This window comes from Pygoscelis adeliae, unplaced genomic scaffold (assembly GCF_000699105.1).
Source record: "Pygoscelis adeliae isolate BGI_AS28 unplaced genomic scaffold, ASM69910v1 Scaffold218, whole genome shotgun sequence".
Classification (NCBI taxonomy): domain Eukaryota; kingdom Metazoa; phylum Chordata; class Aves; order Sphenisciformes; family Spheniscidae; genus Pygoscelis; species Pygoscelis adeliae.
This window is the reverse complement of record NW_008825433.1, coordinates 2541652-2556725: the sequence shown is the minus strand read 5'-3', so window position 1 is coordinate 2556725 and position 15074 is coordinate 2541652. Positions and strand designations below refer to the sequence as shown.

Below are 15074 nucleotides of genomic sequence, written 5' to 3'. Positions count from 1 at the left end.
CAGCTTAAAACATTTAAATGTTTGTGCTAAAACTGTATTTGTTCCTCCTTTTCCATTTTATACTATCTGAGTCAGTTTCTCTGTCATATATCTCATGCAGTACTTTACTCCTGAGATGTAGTAAGAACAGCAGAAACCAAAACAGAAAATAATTTTTCCTTGTATGGGACTATCAGATCTTTTAATAACTTCTGTTTTTCCTGTATTTCTTTATTCACAGCCTTCAGTTGAAAGCATAGCACTTCAGTCATTAATTATAATTCTGTGTTATGCTGAAGCATGTGGAAGTATAAAAACATACATCTGCTTTATCAATTAATTCAAGTATTTGTCACTCAAGAATTTATTCATGGCATTTTGGCTAATGCTGAAGGATCTCTGCCAATTTTGAAGCATCAAAACTACGACTGTTCCTCAATGAAACTGATAATGAAGAACTCCTGGAAGGACTAGAACTTGTATCTATATTTGCTGCTAATGCATAAGGATACTATTAAAAAGTCATACATAAGATAAATTTCAGTTGTCAATTGTTTCAGAAGCAGTATATTTTCAACAAGATGGCTTTGCCTTACAACAGTGCCTTAAGTTTTCTTTTAAAATGCTGAGTTACAATTCACCAACACATTCCTTTCCAAAATTCTGCAATGTGTACAATAGGAAAAGCTGCCATCTGACATTTCAAAGTTGAATATACCCGGATTTTTATTAATTTTTTTTTTTAAGGCTGAATTTATTCCATGTTCACCATACGGTTATCAAAAATTCTTACTGGACACGGGGATTGAAGAAACAAAGTCACTTTCTCATCCTCTAGCATCAGCTGCAAAAAAAGCCTCCTAATAAATCCTGAAATATTTCCAGAGGTTGGGAGGTTCCCACGCTGAGGAGAGGACTGGAACAATTCACAGAGAACCTGGGAATGCAAAATGACATCAGATTTAAAATATTTCTATATTTAGTTCTCTAAAATATAGCTCTACACAGCCATAATAGGCAGTGCCTAAGATCTACCTTCCAGTTATCATTCAAACCAGATCAGAAATGAGCACCACTGAAGAAAATACCAGCAGCAAATAAGGTTTTTTAATTAAAAAAGTTCAAAACATTGACTACAGCATCAAAGTAATTGTAAACAGGTAGACTACTCAAAAAGATAAAAAAATGAAGATAAAGTATTTAGAAAAATAGCTTTCAAATTCCTAAAGCAAAAATTTCCCACTGCATAATGCAGTATTACTACCAGCATTAACAGAGAACTGTACTGATTTTTTTACTGAAGTCTACCTGTTCCCAGGGCATTGTCATTCTTAATGTTGAAAAAAAATCTTTTTTTAATTATACTTTTATTCAGCTAGGTCTGCAAGGTTAACAAATGTGAGGAAAACAGCTGAATTTGCATTAGAATGCCAAATGCAAAGCCATATTCTGCAATAGCCCATATTTCCCTGGTCACAGATTGCGCAGGGTATATGGTTGTGCAAGCAAGTTTACCAGGAAATCTCCTGAAGTTACTAATGTAAAAGATGTGTATGAAGCTTAATTTGAAAATTCCATTTCAGAAGAGTTTAGACCTATCCAATTAGATATAGTATTTTGGATTTTGGTCTAAAGTTTATTCCTCTAAACCAAGAGGAATACAAATCTATACACAGGACTGGACAGCCCTGTCAAAACATTTTTATAATTTTCAAAGTCAGACCAACAAGCTAACAATTTTAATACAAAAGTTTTCCAGTCAATGACAGCTTACAAAAATTTATTTTAAAGAAAGCTAAAAAAATGTAAAAAGTTTTAAAAGTTGGCTGTAGTTATTAATAAAGAAATGAAAACTTTAGGGTTTTTCTCTCTCACCTGTGCCATAAGTCTCTGGTTATTAGGATGGCAAGAAATGCATTGTAAGAAGAAAGCAACTGTTGCATTTTCAATTGCTGTCCGCTGCTGAGTGGTCAACCCTGTTGTAACAGTTGAAGAAAGCAAGCTAGATCTTGCACTGGTCTGTTGTGCCGTCACATTGTGTCCTCCAGAAGTAGCACCAGAATGGCACAACAGAAATAAAAGTGCTGTCCACAATGGATTGACTTCAGAGCCACCCAACCAATCCTTCATCATGTGGCTGTTGCCAACTTCTGTCAAAAACCTGAGAACAGGAGCAACCAGGTCTGCCGTGATAGGCATTTTATTAAAGTGCTGTGGAACATGATGCCTCCTGAGCCTGTCCTGGGTGATATCCATTGATTGTGCAGTGCAGTCAGAGCTAGAAGTATGGTTAAAACAAAAGCTAGCAAGACTTCTTACAAGCAGTGAAGGCAAACCTGAGTCCAATAATTGCTTGATAGCTTCAGGAGACTGAGATGAGGCAGCGAGAGTAGCCAGGTGAGACTCTGTTAGTGCAAGAGGGGCTTGTGCATTTTTAGAGTCATCTGTTAAAGATGAACTAAGGTCCTGCTTTTTGCTGTCATCAGTCATGGACAGTCTGTGTTGACACTGCATTGGAGGAGGAGTGATACCCATCCATCCCATGAGTAAGGAAAAATAATTTGGGTGGATGTGACACATTGAGCAAAGCAAACTATCAACAGCTTTCTTCAAAACCATGTTGCAGGGAAGAGACATGGACCAGTTAAACAGTGACCTGTAGAAGACAGAAAATCATGTCAACACATAGTTTGCCACTCGTAGTCCCTTTTCTTCATCGGTTCATAAAACATCTTTCTACATTTACGATTAACTATTGTAGAAGCTGTCATAAAACACACTGAGCTGAGCTTGAAAGCCTCGTTTGGATCACAGTATCAGCAGGACATTCACTACCCAAAAGGCATTCCTCAACCCTATGTTTAAATTTTTCATCATACTGTATTTAAAATAGAAATACACCGACTTTTCATTAATGCTGCACATGAAAGACAGGATTTCAGTCTTTTGACAGTTGTCACATAATTTATGCAATTTTGAGCCAACTGCAACCTCTTTGTGCTTTCAACTCTCCAAGCTGCAGCTACTAGGATCACACACACACTCATTTCCATAAAGCTCTCTTAATCCTTTGTAAGAATTGAAAGTATTTTAACATGTTTCCAAAATTTTTTAAATTTTAGAGTTCTACCTAAAGATGCTGCAAAAAAATGAAAGCAGCAACAATCTTGTTGGTTGAATGATGTTACCCTCGCTATCCTTACACAACCTGAACTTAGGACAGAAGTTAACAACAGAATTATTCCTCCGAGATACTAAAATCCCACCTACTTTTGAACTCAATTCCATCCAAATACTATGTGCTTGAATGCTAATGCAAGGCACATGAATGCAAAAGCTAATTTAGCTCCTATTATTCAGCTTAAATTTCAGAAGTGGTATTTGTAAAATAGTGAAATCGTCATTTCTTCACACAGACTTTTTCAGAGTAGGTGAAGTATTTTAAAAAAAGCCCCACAGTTTTCTGAACTGCATTCACAGTACCATGACTCCATACATAAGTTACATTATCTTAACCTTTACATACACAGGTGAACGCACACTTTGTGCCACTTCAATGTTAGGTTTTAAAATAAGTTTGGGTGTATCATCATATATCACATTCCCATTTGAAGACAAGGATTGTTTTTCCCTCTTTTGGATGGAAGTGTTATTCTACGTTTAGTCTAAGGGACTCAGAGTCTAGAACAGAACATGGGTCTAACCAAAAGTTAGCTTTATCACCAGTCTAGTGAATGGCTGATAAAAAAACCCCTCCCCAAGATAAAACATTAAAAAGTCATCTCAGTGACCAAATGACCCATAACTTTGGGAAGACAGTCACAATTTCCCAAAGTCCACATATAATAAAGGTACACTTAAACTCTTTTCCAACTATATATTGACACAATCCTTCTGCCAAAATTTTCTGGGTAAGTTCATGCTCTATGAAAAATAAGATTCTTTTCCAACTAGATATTAAAAAATAACTAAGGAATAAATTAGTAACCATTGGCCAAAGCAGAAATATTAAAATGGAAAATAGGGATGATGGGAAAATATATCCAAGAGAAAAGAGAAATATCACATGAAGGAGAAATTAGTAGTTATAGCCAGAATCAATGCAAATATTTCAAAAGTTAAAATATCAAAGAGGATTAAGAATACACATGAGAAGTTATTTTTATTAGAAGAATTATTTACCCTTATAAGTCTGACAACAATCCTTCTATATTTATTAAAAATCTATTTTATAATTTGCTCCAGATGCTGGCTGATATGAATTGTAGTTTTATTTGGCAGGACAACAGGGCTATACTGCAACATGCATACTCAAACTAGGTACACTAGTTTTATTAGTATTCCTTCATTTCGTCCTGTGATGAAAACAAAATACTGTCTTCCAAAAGACAGGAATTCAGTTGTGAAACCCACTTTTATATTAGTATAAATCTAAATGGGCTATCCATTTTAGGAAGTCTATTTTTATTAGAGTTCTTCCTTTTCAAATGTTAAAATTGTGAAAATCCATCCTGACAATGTCTTTCTGTTAAAATGTATTCCTGAAAGGACTACCTGACCTGCAATTTAAAAGCCTTAAATTGATTCCCAAAATGAACAAGCTCATTTTGAATTAACAATTGTTTATATGACAGCATCACTGAAGTGTCTTTGGAAAAGGTCTAGCTTGTAGTCATGTATCTAAAGACCATCATGTTGCACATATAGAAGAGCTCCCCATGCTTGTACCAATAACAGTAACTTGTACATTTCCCAGTGTTTGAATGTTTGACTGTGCCTAAAGAAGACAGTAAGGTAGCAGAAAAATATGAACATTTCCTAAGGGCAACAAAAAAATTATGTGCTATCAAAGTTCCTTTCATTAACTGGAATTTTATTCAATGGTACCAATGAAAGATGCTTTACTAGATACAGGAATTTAACAGCTATATTTCTATAATACACATGAAACAAAGCTATGTGGCTTCTCTTTTTTGTTTTGTTTAAACAGAAGAGATGGTTAAGCAACATAAATTAGGAATGTTAGTTCATATATTTTCAACCTGGAGACACTAAAAGTATACATTTGGTGTTTAGGGTGAACTTTTCTTTAGAATCAAGCAACATCCAGAAAATTCATAGTTCAAGATTCACTCAAGATTTTAATCCTTTGTTTCTTTCAAATCAGACTATGGCCAGAACAAAAGTGGCAACACCAGAAAAACAATCCCCCCCCCCCAGCTCTTAGCTATCTGCTATAGATATTGGATACCATGAGTAGTAAAATAATGCTTATATAACAGGATACTAACAAAGATAATGATTAATAGGTACTGTGAAAATTACTGCAAACACTCAATTTCAACAAGAACAGCCTAGAGTTATCCATTAAAAAACCTACAAACAAAAGTACGCAACAGTTTGCCTTTCACGTATGTGCAAGTATATACATGGATTTGCTGTTTTGGTTTGGATTTTTGTTTTTAAACACAATTATACCTGGAAAATGTGAAGTGGAGTTTTGTGTTTAGAACTACAAAGCTACCTGTTTAGATATCTTTAAGTACTCACTCTATCAATTAGCTTCAGTGATGACAATTTCCACTACTATTTCATGAGTGCACTTCAATTCGTATTATTTCAGTGAACAAAATAATTCAGTTATAAGAAGTGTGGTGCAAAACTTTGCTTTACTTACTCAAAGAGCTCTCTGTCCAGCAATGCTGGTAAATCATATTCAACAAGCAATTCATAACTATGCCACAAAATTGCTGCTACGCAATGCAAATGGGAAGGAGATGGCATCAAAAGACCATACTCTCTTGTTGAGCTGTTGGGACAAATGTAGCTGACCCGGCCACTTTTTTTCATAGCTGCAACTCTTGCGGAATCACTGACCCATTTCAGCAACGCTTGAATTCTGGAAGGCAAGATGATGTAGTACATTATAAAGGGTCAAAAAAACACTCAAAACCAAATTAGCTTGCTGTCTTTTAGTAATCTGAATTACACATCTCTTCCTTTGAAGCAAAGTTCAAGAGTGAGCTCAAACTCTGTTTTCTCAAGACTTAGATCACTAACAGGGGAAAAATTAATTAAAAACACTTATCTTGGAAAGCCAAACATAAGCTTTCTTTCTACAGAGAAAAAAAACATAGAAGGTATCTGAGTTCTGAGTATTTGAGAGAAAAGTCAGTTGAACACTAAAAGTTTTATCACATTCATAAGAGCAAAAAAAGAGGGACAGCATTGTCTGCAAAGGATGCAAGGAGCTAAGAGGGAAAGCTAGAAAGCTTCTTTAGGTTTCTGAACTTTCAGGCTATCTCATAACAATCAGACTTTTAAAAGACTGGTTTTGTGCAGTAACATCAAGCCACTATTTAGCAGATTATTTTTGTATACACTTCCACACGAGAATTCAAATAACATTACCTATCTTTTGTTCCAGGGTCTTGAGTTGTTCCAAGCTGATAAAGAATGTCTATTGTGGAGTCAGAAGAGAGACCATTTAATCTTCCAAACAGTAAAGGGCTATTCAGATCTTGCCGCATTAAAAAAAAAAAAAGGGGGGGGGGGGGGGGGGGGAGAGGGGGGGGGGGGGGGGGGGGAGGGGAAATAATAGAAGTACTTACATATGTATTTTTTAAAAGTACTAGTGAAATTATTATAGAATTGCAATATTAACATTGAATTGAGTTTTGCCATTAACATAAGGATGCAATTCTTATACACACCACTATCTCAAAACTGTGTATTTTCTATGTTCAATGCAATGTTCAGCCTTACTATAAAAGGAAAAATCATTGCAACATTCATCAGATACAGGGCTTAAAGGTTTAACTAGTAGGATTTTCTTCAACATATCCCAAAAAGACATGACTAATTCCAGCAGAGCTGCCAAACCTCATGCTTCACAGAAGCAAACATTCATTTCAAAATGGAAGCTTATTTAACTCCAATTTCCATCAATGGGACTAAGGCCGAGGATTTCCTCAGATTATTTCTGATTCATCTTCTCCTCACTGTGTTCATCTCCTGCCCTGTAGAAAACCACTCTCTTATCTAACAGCACTCCAGCAAAAGACAGTAGGCTACACTGAAACATTAACTCATGGCAAAATAAGTCACGGAGGCCATTTTGAAAAGAGTGTTTTCTGTTAGTATCAGCAACTTCAAAACAGGAAATATATGAATTCAGTTTTCTTTCATTTAAAAGCACAAAACAGCAAAGTAAAGTGGTATGGAATCATAACTACAAAAACCCAGTGCATTAACAGAAAAGCTACTGCAAAATTTCACTGTGGGACATAGATTAGTTGTTCAATACTTAGTGCTATTCAGAATTTATACTGTCCTACAGACTATTACTGCCCAAATATTGCTGCATTTGTTTTCCTTAACACTACTCATGGATGCTCTTTATTTTGAAACATCTAGGCATAGTATCTATAGTAAGACGTGCTTACAATATATTGCACGTCCTACTCTCATGTCTTCAAAACATTCACCTAATTATCTATTCTACACAAAAAATCAAAACAACCCTGATCGTACAGCTTTACTGTTGTAGAACTACCCACATACCAAGTCTGTGATACTTACAGGCATAACAAAGCACAATGGCAAGTTCTGGCAACCCAAATTCAGAACCAGAAAGTAACATGCAAATATACTATATTTGTACATTTATACAAGCAATGTTTTTAAGCAACAACTGAAAAGAAAAACATTGCACTCACCTGCAGGATCACTCCCTGATGCTGAGCAGTTTCTTAGAAGAATGTCAATCAATTTTAGGCCTATTCTGGTGGACTGAAGCCCAATTTTTACAAGCACAGCCTCAATGTTCGGAGAATGCATACCACAGTAAGGTGACATTAGTAAAGCAGCACATGTCTGCAACAGATTAGCAGTGGGTGCTGCAGCACTAGCCATCATTCCTTCTAAATCACTTATGTGAGTGAGGCAGTGGTGTAATAATCTTAACCATCCAATACTGAAAAGGAAAACATGAAAATGAGCTAATGTATCATTTTCTTACAATTTTATTTTTCATCTATAACATAACTACCTGTATAGATCCTAGGACAAGTACTGCAGAAAACTGCTGTGACATGATCAGTTATCATCTGAGAAAAGCAAATTAAAATGACTGAATTTAAGACCACAATGTAGTACACATTGGTAATGCTGTTGTAATCACTGGCTTAATGTTGTAAGAAAGGCAGGGTTCATGGGTAGAAGAGTTAAAAGCCTGCAAGTTTTATTACTAAAGTTCCTCAAGATTTCTTGGATTCACATACATACTTCTTCCAATAGGGCCAACCTATTGGGGGGAAGGTAGAGAGGAAGGTGTTTATATAGGGGGAACGCAGGGGGAAGGGCGTGTTGTTTTTTTGGGTTTTTTTACATTAAAAAGGAGCTGGCCAAAACATAAATGTGAAACATGAAACAGCACACTGCCTCACTTAGGCACAGTTGGATTTATTAATCTTTTAGGTCAAGATTCTGCAATAGTGGTTGGCATTAAAATTACACACCTGCACAGCTTCCTTGACTTTACAAACTTTTAGGGTCATACACATCTACAATAAGTTATAGTGAACCTTAGTGAACCTGATTTAAAAAGCACACCAAAAAAGTGCAGAAATAAAATATGTTAGCCACTGCATTTCCCCCATGTCTGTCTTATTCTTTAATAATATTGTTCAGTATTCCTTTTAACAATAATTCTTGAAAAGTAAACCTATTGTAACTGAATCAATTTGGAAACATTAGCTAGACTTTATTTATTAAAAACATACTACAATGCTGTTTAAACAAGCATTATGAACAAGATGGCAATCTAAGTTGCATGTGAAATAAATGGCATCATTTCACTGACAAGTTCTAAACTAACAGGTTAACTTATTTTCACAGCTAACCTTGTCTCCCACAGTTCAAAGAAAAAAAAAAAGGCAAACTTGCATACAGACCTTAAATGAAGTTTACACTTTTATTTTAGGAATAATTTACTCCTAAATATTCATCATATTAGAAAAGAGCAAGTTTTCTGTTATGTCTAAAACAAAATTATATCCAAATTTATTGAATATATCTATCATATTACTACCATTACTTTATTGAGATACTTACAAATCTAAGCTGAAAGCCACAATAAAACATTTCAAGACATGAAGAATGTACACTCACTTTCTTTCTTTAGATACTGATTATTTTTGTGTGACTTCAAGATAACCTTTTCTGAAGTACAAATAAAGCAATAGCATAATTTGGCTATGAAAAGTTGCTTCACTGCTATTGAAGATCAAAGACCGATTTCAGTTATACAGCTTTTATCAAATGTACACTGGACAGTACTCATGTTCTATAAATTTACTTACCCTCTCAAAATTTTTCCCAGCAAAAGAAGAAAGTTTTTTTTAAAAAACTGTCCCATGCTCTTTTTTCAAATTTATAAACATTAAGGTTCAAAGATGAAATATTTCAAAGTAACAAATTTTTACAATTTAGTAAGCTAAATTTCAGAACCAGGAAATCTCAAAAATTCACCCATTAAATTAAATTCAAAGTTGGAAAACTTTAACACTTTTTTTTTTTAAATCCTTAAGGGTTTATTTATTTTTAAAATGAGTATGAAACTCAAGACGCCACCTAACCAAATAAAAGCTTTTGAAAAGAAATCTTGCTGATATGCCAGAATCACAACAACATTCAGTTCCTATTTCGCAAATGTTTGCAAACGCCAATATTAGATACGACTTCCAGAAAACGTCCCACTGTCCTATTTCTATTCCTGCTCCAATATTTATGTAACTCCATTGACTTCAGCAGGGATAAGAAATATGTTGCTACTTCAGTTTTTTTGACAACTGCCTACCCATTAAAAACATAGAATGCAACTCTGAATGCTTTCCTATCCTTTGTATTCTTTCACTATTGCAGAGATGAAACGCAGCCTTTTACATATGCAGACTAAACATGCTACCAAACAAGTGAGAAGTACTGCTTATATTTGCCTTCTGTAACAAAAAAAAAAAGAGGCAAGTTTTCTAAGATATTTGAAACAGATTCTGCAAATGTTAAAATTCAACTCATGTTGAATTCATGTACTCATGAATACAGTTTGCTACTGAAGGATCTGACTCAGAGAAGAAAAACATAATTAAAAAAGACAAAAGCATGAACTGGCACAAATGTGCCTCTGGCCATTGACACTAGAAGCTTACCTTGTTTTAGAGACCTGATCCTCGGAGGGAAGGAACGGATTATTGACGGTTGCAGACGAGGTGTTTCCGAAGGCCGTGAGGCCTAACAGTTTGATCTGAGAGAGGCCTAGTGTACTGGCATCCCGAGGACGATGGAGACGGAGGCAGACAGCTGAGGCAACTTCAGCTTTTACCAGCTGGATTTTTATATATGTGAGACCACTTGTGATAACAGGAGTTGACAAAGGTAACATATTGACACCATCTGCGCTTATTTCAACAGATACTGATGAAGGGCAGGCTACAGAGTAAGATAAGAAGGTTTAATACTATTTAAAAATCTGTACTGGTTTGAATTTTAAGTGTTAAACATGTAAAGATACAGAACAAGATGACTGAAATGATCTTAGGCAAACACCACTACAGAACTGCAGCTGGAGTATTTGACCTGTGCGATGGTATATGTTAAAATGCATAAGCATTTTGATACATGGTGTATACAGTTTATTTCAAAGACTTAAGATGAAGAAAAGTCCTGTCAGTGTAAATGCCACGTTTCCCCAGCAGGGCTATGACAGTAAGAGATGAAACTCTCATGCCTTATTCCAAACATCATACAAAACCATTTTGTCTGAAGACCCCAGATATCACATTCTCACTAGGGAAAGTTTTGAGAAGTTTGACAAGTTTTTTGGCATATTTAAAGTTAATGCCACAAAACATGTACTGAGCTAGAAGAAATCAAGCAGAGGCAGGCCCTTTCATTCTCAAGCAAAGCAGAATTAGCAAGCTTTTCAACTTATTTTACAGGTATTCTTCAAACAACCTGCAGCTTTAGTTCCTCTGGTTATACTCTTGGTATCATTTCTAAATCCCACCCTTCAAATTTTCAAACCGGCATCAATGTCAGTGAATCTACTTACTTGCCAGAGAGGCCAGGTGAGGCTGGATGTGGATCTCCTTGAGCAGCACGGCCGCAGGAAGGTGAATCGTAAGGTCGCACCAAGCTTCCTCGGGTAAAAATATGTACGACCACGCAGCAGACCGAGCTCGTCTGTGGGGAGGAGTAGCCTGTAACAGCACTTCAGCAGGCTGGGCAGTGGGACTGCTTGAGGTGATGGAACCTTCAAAACCAGCACCATTTACATTATTAACGTTTGTTAATAAAACCCAGATTAATTTACAGCCTGAACCGTGGAAAACACTTTTTTTTTTTTGTTCTATCTCACCTGTTTCGGTTTATTGATAACATCCCATGTGTAATAATGACAACTGCTGAGACATTTTTCTTTTACTCTTAGACTGTTTTACCATAGGCAGTTTACATATCCACATGCATATGCGCATGCTTGAAATTTTGCTAGGGGACACTTGCTACCAAATCCTAAACTTTCTATGAAGAATTCATTACAAAAACAAACCAACCAAAAAGGTGCAGGTTGAACACTATGCTTAGAACTTGAACTCAGTTAATTCATAGTTAACATAATGAAGGCTTTAAAGGTTGAAATATTACAATGATAACATAAACAACTTTATAACCAAAATCTGCAAACCTTTTTCTTTAAAAGAGTTTGTTTCACATGAAAACCTTTTCCTGAAAAAGATACCAGAAGCAAAAAAACCTGACCACAGCAGCTGCTTATTTTTCTAATCTTAGCATGAGTTAAGAATGAAGTAGGAAGATCTAGGCTATGTCTTCTTTAGCAAGTAGTACAGCACAACAAGACCAGATTTGTGCTGTTCGAACTACAGTTACTTGGCCTGTTTTACTTTAAAGTAGCTCTAGCCTCACCCCATGACTGAGTGCCTAGTAGCAGCTGGAGGTGAACTCCTGGATATATTTTGATAGACTTTCATACCAAATTAATTGAGTTTGTCTCTCAGAGAACAGTACATGATGAGAATCAAAGTGTAGTAAGTGAGGACAACCAGAAGGTTAATTTCAAAAGCACACTCCTGACTGAAAATAAAATATTAAGATAGATGCACTCATAGCAGATCAGGAACTGCAGCACTTTGCAAGTTGGGAGATAAGGCATGCAAGAACCCACCACCATATATGCTTAGGATTTTTACTACTTAAAGTAATCAAATACCAACATTTGCAGGATTCTTAAATTTACCTTTTAGGAATTTGTGAAGAGCAAGGTAGAAGATTTCTAACGGACCCCTATTCTGCCAAATAAACCTCTTTTTCTTTTTTTTTTTTTTTTAAAATTTCATCATTTTTGACGCTCTTAAATTTGAATGACAGGACTGAATGGAATTCTCTCGTCCAACAGTTTTTCCAGAAATTTTAAAAATAATCCTTTCTTTCTCCCCTCTTGACAGTGAGACACACTGTATAAATACATTCATGGGCTACGCTAGGCTAGTGGGCAGCAACAGAAAACATTAAGACACTAGTAGTGAAAAGGAGCCTTTATAAGATATTAGAGTACATCTACATCTTAAAACACACATTTTAGTTAAGTGGCAGCCACTGTACTGATACCAAAACAGCACTGCAATTCTAACAAACGTTCATGCAGGCAACATCGGAGCCATTAGGTGCAGGTGTGAGAGCAGCATCAGCAATATCAGCCCTACACTCCAGCTTCTGCTGCTCTGTTTGACCTAGCTCGGGCTCATTCTGCGTCATCCAAATTTGCTGTGCTTCTGTAACAGCTCCATCAAATCTGATGTGTTCTTAAGTGAAGTCAGCGAGTCTTAGTGTGTCTACGGCAGATGGTGGGCTGGAACTGGCTACTCCCTGACCTAGAGGAGGAGGAGGGGGCCCACCTTGATGCATGACTACATCAGATAGAGATCACTCCCTTTCCTTCTTTCCCCTATCCACACAAGGTCTTATTGCCTGTGGAGGAAGGGCTAACCTCCTCCCCCAATATCTTCTTGAAACATCAGCAACCCCTCTGTTTAGAAGATTTAATAGTATTGCAACATTTGACACTATCACAATATTTTTTGTTAAGAACTTGATAAAGATTCAAATGACCAGTGGATATTAATGTAAGAGAAAGAAGTATTACTTACCCAAAGGCGCAAAATTGTGAATTCCTTCTGCATTATCAGGCTCAGAAGCTAGCACTCTAGCTTTCAAACTGCTGTCTGTTGCTTTGGTGGGACCAGAATCAAGAAATTTCATAATAGTCGAAACCATACTTCTTGCTGTGTTAACAATAGCTCTTGTGCTCGTTACCATGTTGTTACAAATAAGCTGAACTCCACCTGTGTATAATGCAGGCAGGGGGGGAAAAAACCAACACTGTTCAGAAGCATGTAATAGATTCTAAGCGAGCAAAGGCCTATTTAGTAAATTTGCTCCTCCAGACACATATCTGTATTCCTTCTTCAAGTGCAAAAAAAATCTACAATAAACCTTTTACCTGATGCACCTAAAGAAAATACATTCTTACCCATATCATGGAAAGCCTTCAGTGCCTCACTTGTATCCAACACTCGTAAAATGAACCAGAGCAGTGGCTCAGATAACTGACAAGTGGCGAGAGAACCCTAGAAGAAAGAGTTAAGAAATACACAGTTTCATGCAAAATTAATATGACAAAAATACGCATTAGTCTCCCCTTTTAGTAGGCAAAAATCCCAGAGAGGAAATGCCACTGTAGTTGACCTCTCTACCATAAAACAGCAATATCATGCTCCATGTGGTTCACTCCTATGTAGGAGAAGTCTTTGTGGTAAGGAAAAGATCAAACTACCGGGGGTAAGTAGCTGAAGGGAAATAGGAATACTGAGCATTTAAAATACCCACTAATATGAACACAATAAATGTGTTTCCCACCTGAACATAATAAAACATCCAATCCATCCTCAAGCCTTTAGCCAGGAACATTTACGGGAATGTTAAAATGTCCTTACAGAAACTCTCTCTCTCTCCCTCTACCATGGGCAACAGAGGGAGGCTTCCTAACTTCAGCACCAAAGTGAAGTGAGGTTGGAAAAAATGTTAACATTTCTTTTACATAGCACTAGTTCAGTTTTCTGAGCTTATTATAGGTTACAGCAGCAACTAACCTATAATTCCCTTGAAGCACAGCAGACCTAAGGGACCTTACCTGTCTTCCCATGTACCCACAGGCCATGTAGGTAAGAATTGGCTGAAGCATCACTTGCACTGTTGTTGCTTTTTTACTTAGCGTTGTCAGGATAGTGAACAACCCATCTCCAACTGATATTGCATCTAAGCCACCATGAAAATTTTCATGTTTAGTGAGATGTAAGCCACTTGCACCTTAGTGAAAACAGAAAGTTCAAAGGTCAGAAGCTGAGACCTAACAAACCATTACAGCACATAAGAGAACTCAAGGATATTTAAATTTCTTTTCAGTTAAACGTCCACATGGATTTTACAAACTACAAATGGGCCAGTTTTCAGAATCATATAAATTACTATTAGTGTTCCCAGATACATGCTACCTTCTTTACAGTATAAATAGGAAGACGTGACCCAGGAAGTCAGGGAATTTAAATCCAGTTTTAGATAAAACCATACAAATTACTGTAATTAGCAAAGGAAACAGAATAAGAACTACAAGGATTGGAATCACTCCTAGCCAGAAGCAACTAACAAGTACTTAAGAATTTTTTCAGGTAATAATAGAAGTGCACTTGTGCAGCTAAAAAAACCACATATATTTCCATCAGAAACACCTCTCCCGGAATTCTCCTTCTCAGTGTTACAGCTCAGGATTTATTAATGAGGATTTACTGAATATCAATATTCAGCAATATTGATTACACATTGCTGAAATTGAGGATGGAAAGCAAAAGAATAGTCTTCCCAAGGAAGAGATTATCTCCGTAAATACAACTGTCTTATAAAGCATATGACATCAATCTGGAAGAGCTTTTAAAAGTGGGTTTAGATTTGAGTGGGGGGAATGG

The 15074-nt window shown here is 36.3% G+C and overlaps 1 protein-coding gene across 1 annotated transcript in view; it reads right to left on the bottom strand.

Moving 5' to 3' along the window:
- Window positions 1-15074, bottom strand: part of BIRC6 (baculoviral IAP repeat containing 6) — a 171375-nt gene that overhangs the window by 78055 nt on the left and 78246 nt on the right. The window contains exons 46-55 of the mRNA XM_009331049.1: window positions 14246-14421; window positions 13586-13682; window positions 13203-13397; window positions 11090-11290; window positions 10188-10467; window positions 7698-7954; window positions 6391-6499; window positions 5657-5878; window positions 1855-2635; window positions 773-916 (exon numbers count right to left, since the gene is read on the bottom strand). Of these exons, the coding sequence (XP_009329324.1) occupies window positions 773-916; window positions 1855-2635; window positions 5657-5878; window positions 6391-6499; window positions 7698-7954; window positions 10188-10467; window positions 11090-11290; window positions 13203-13397; window positions 13586-13682; window positions 14246-14421 (2462 nt within the window). The remainder of the gene's footprint in view (window positions 1-772; window positions 917-1854; window positions 2636-5656; window positions 5879-6390; window positions 6500-7697; window positions 7955-10187; window positions 10468-11089; window positions 11291-13202; window positions 13398-13585; window positions 13683-14245; window positions 14422-15074) is intronic.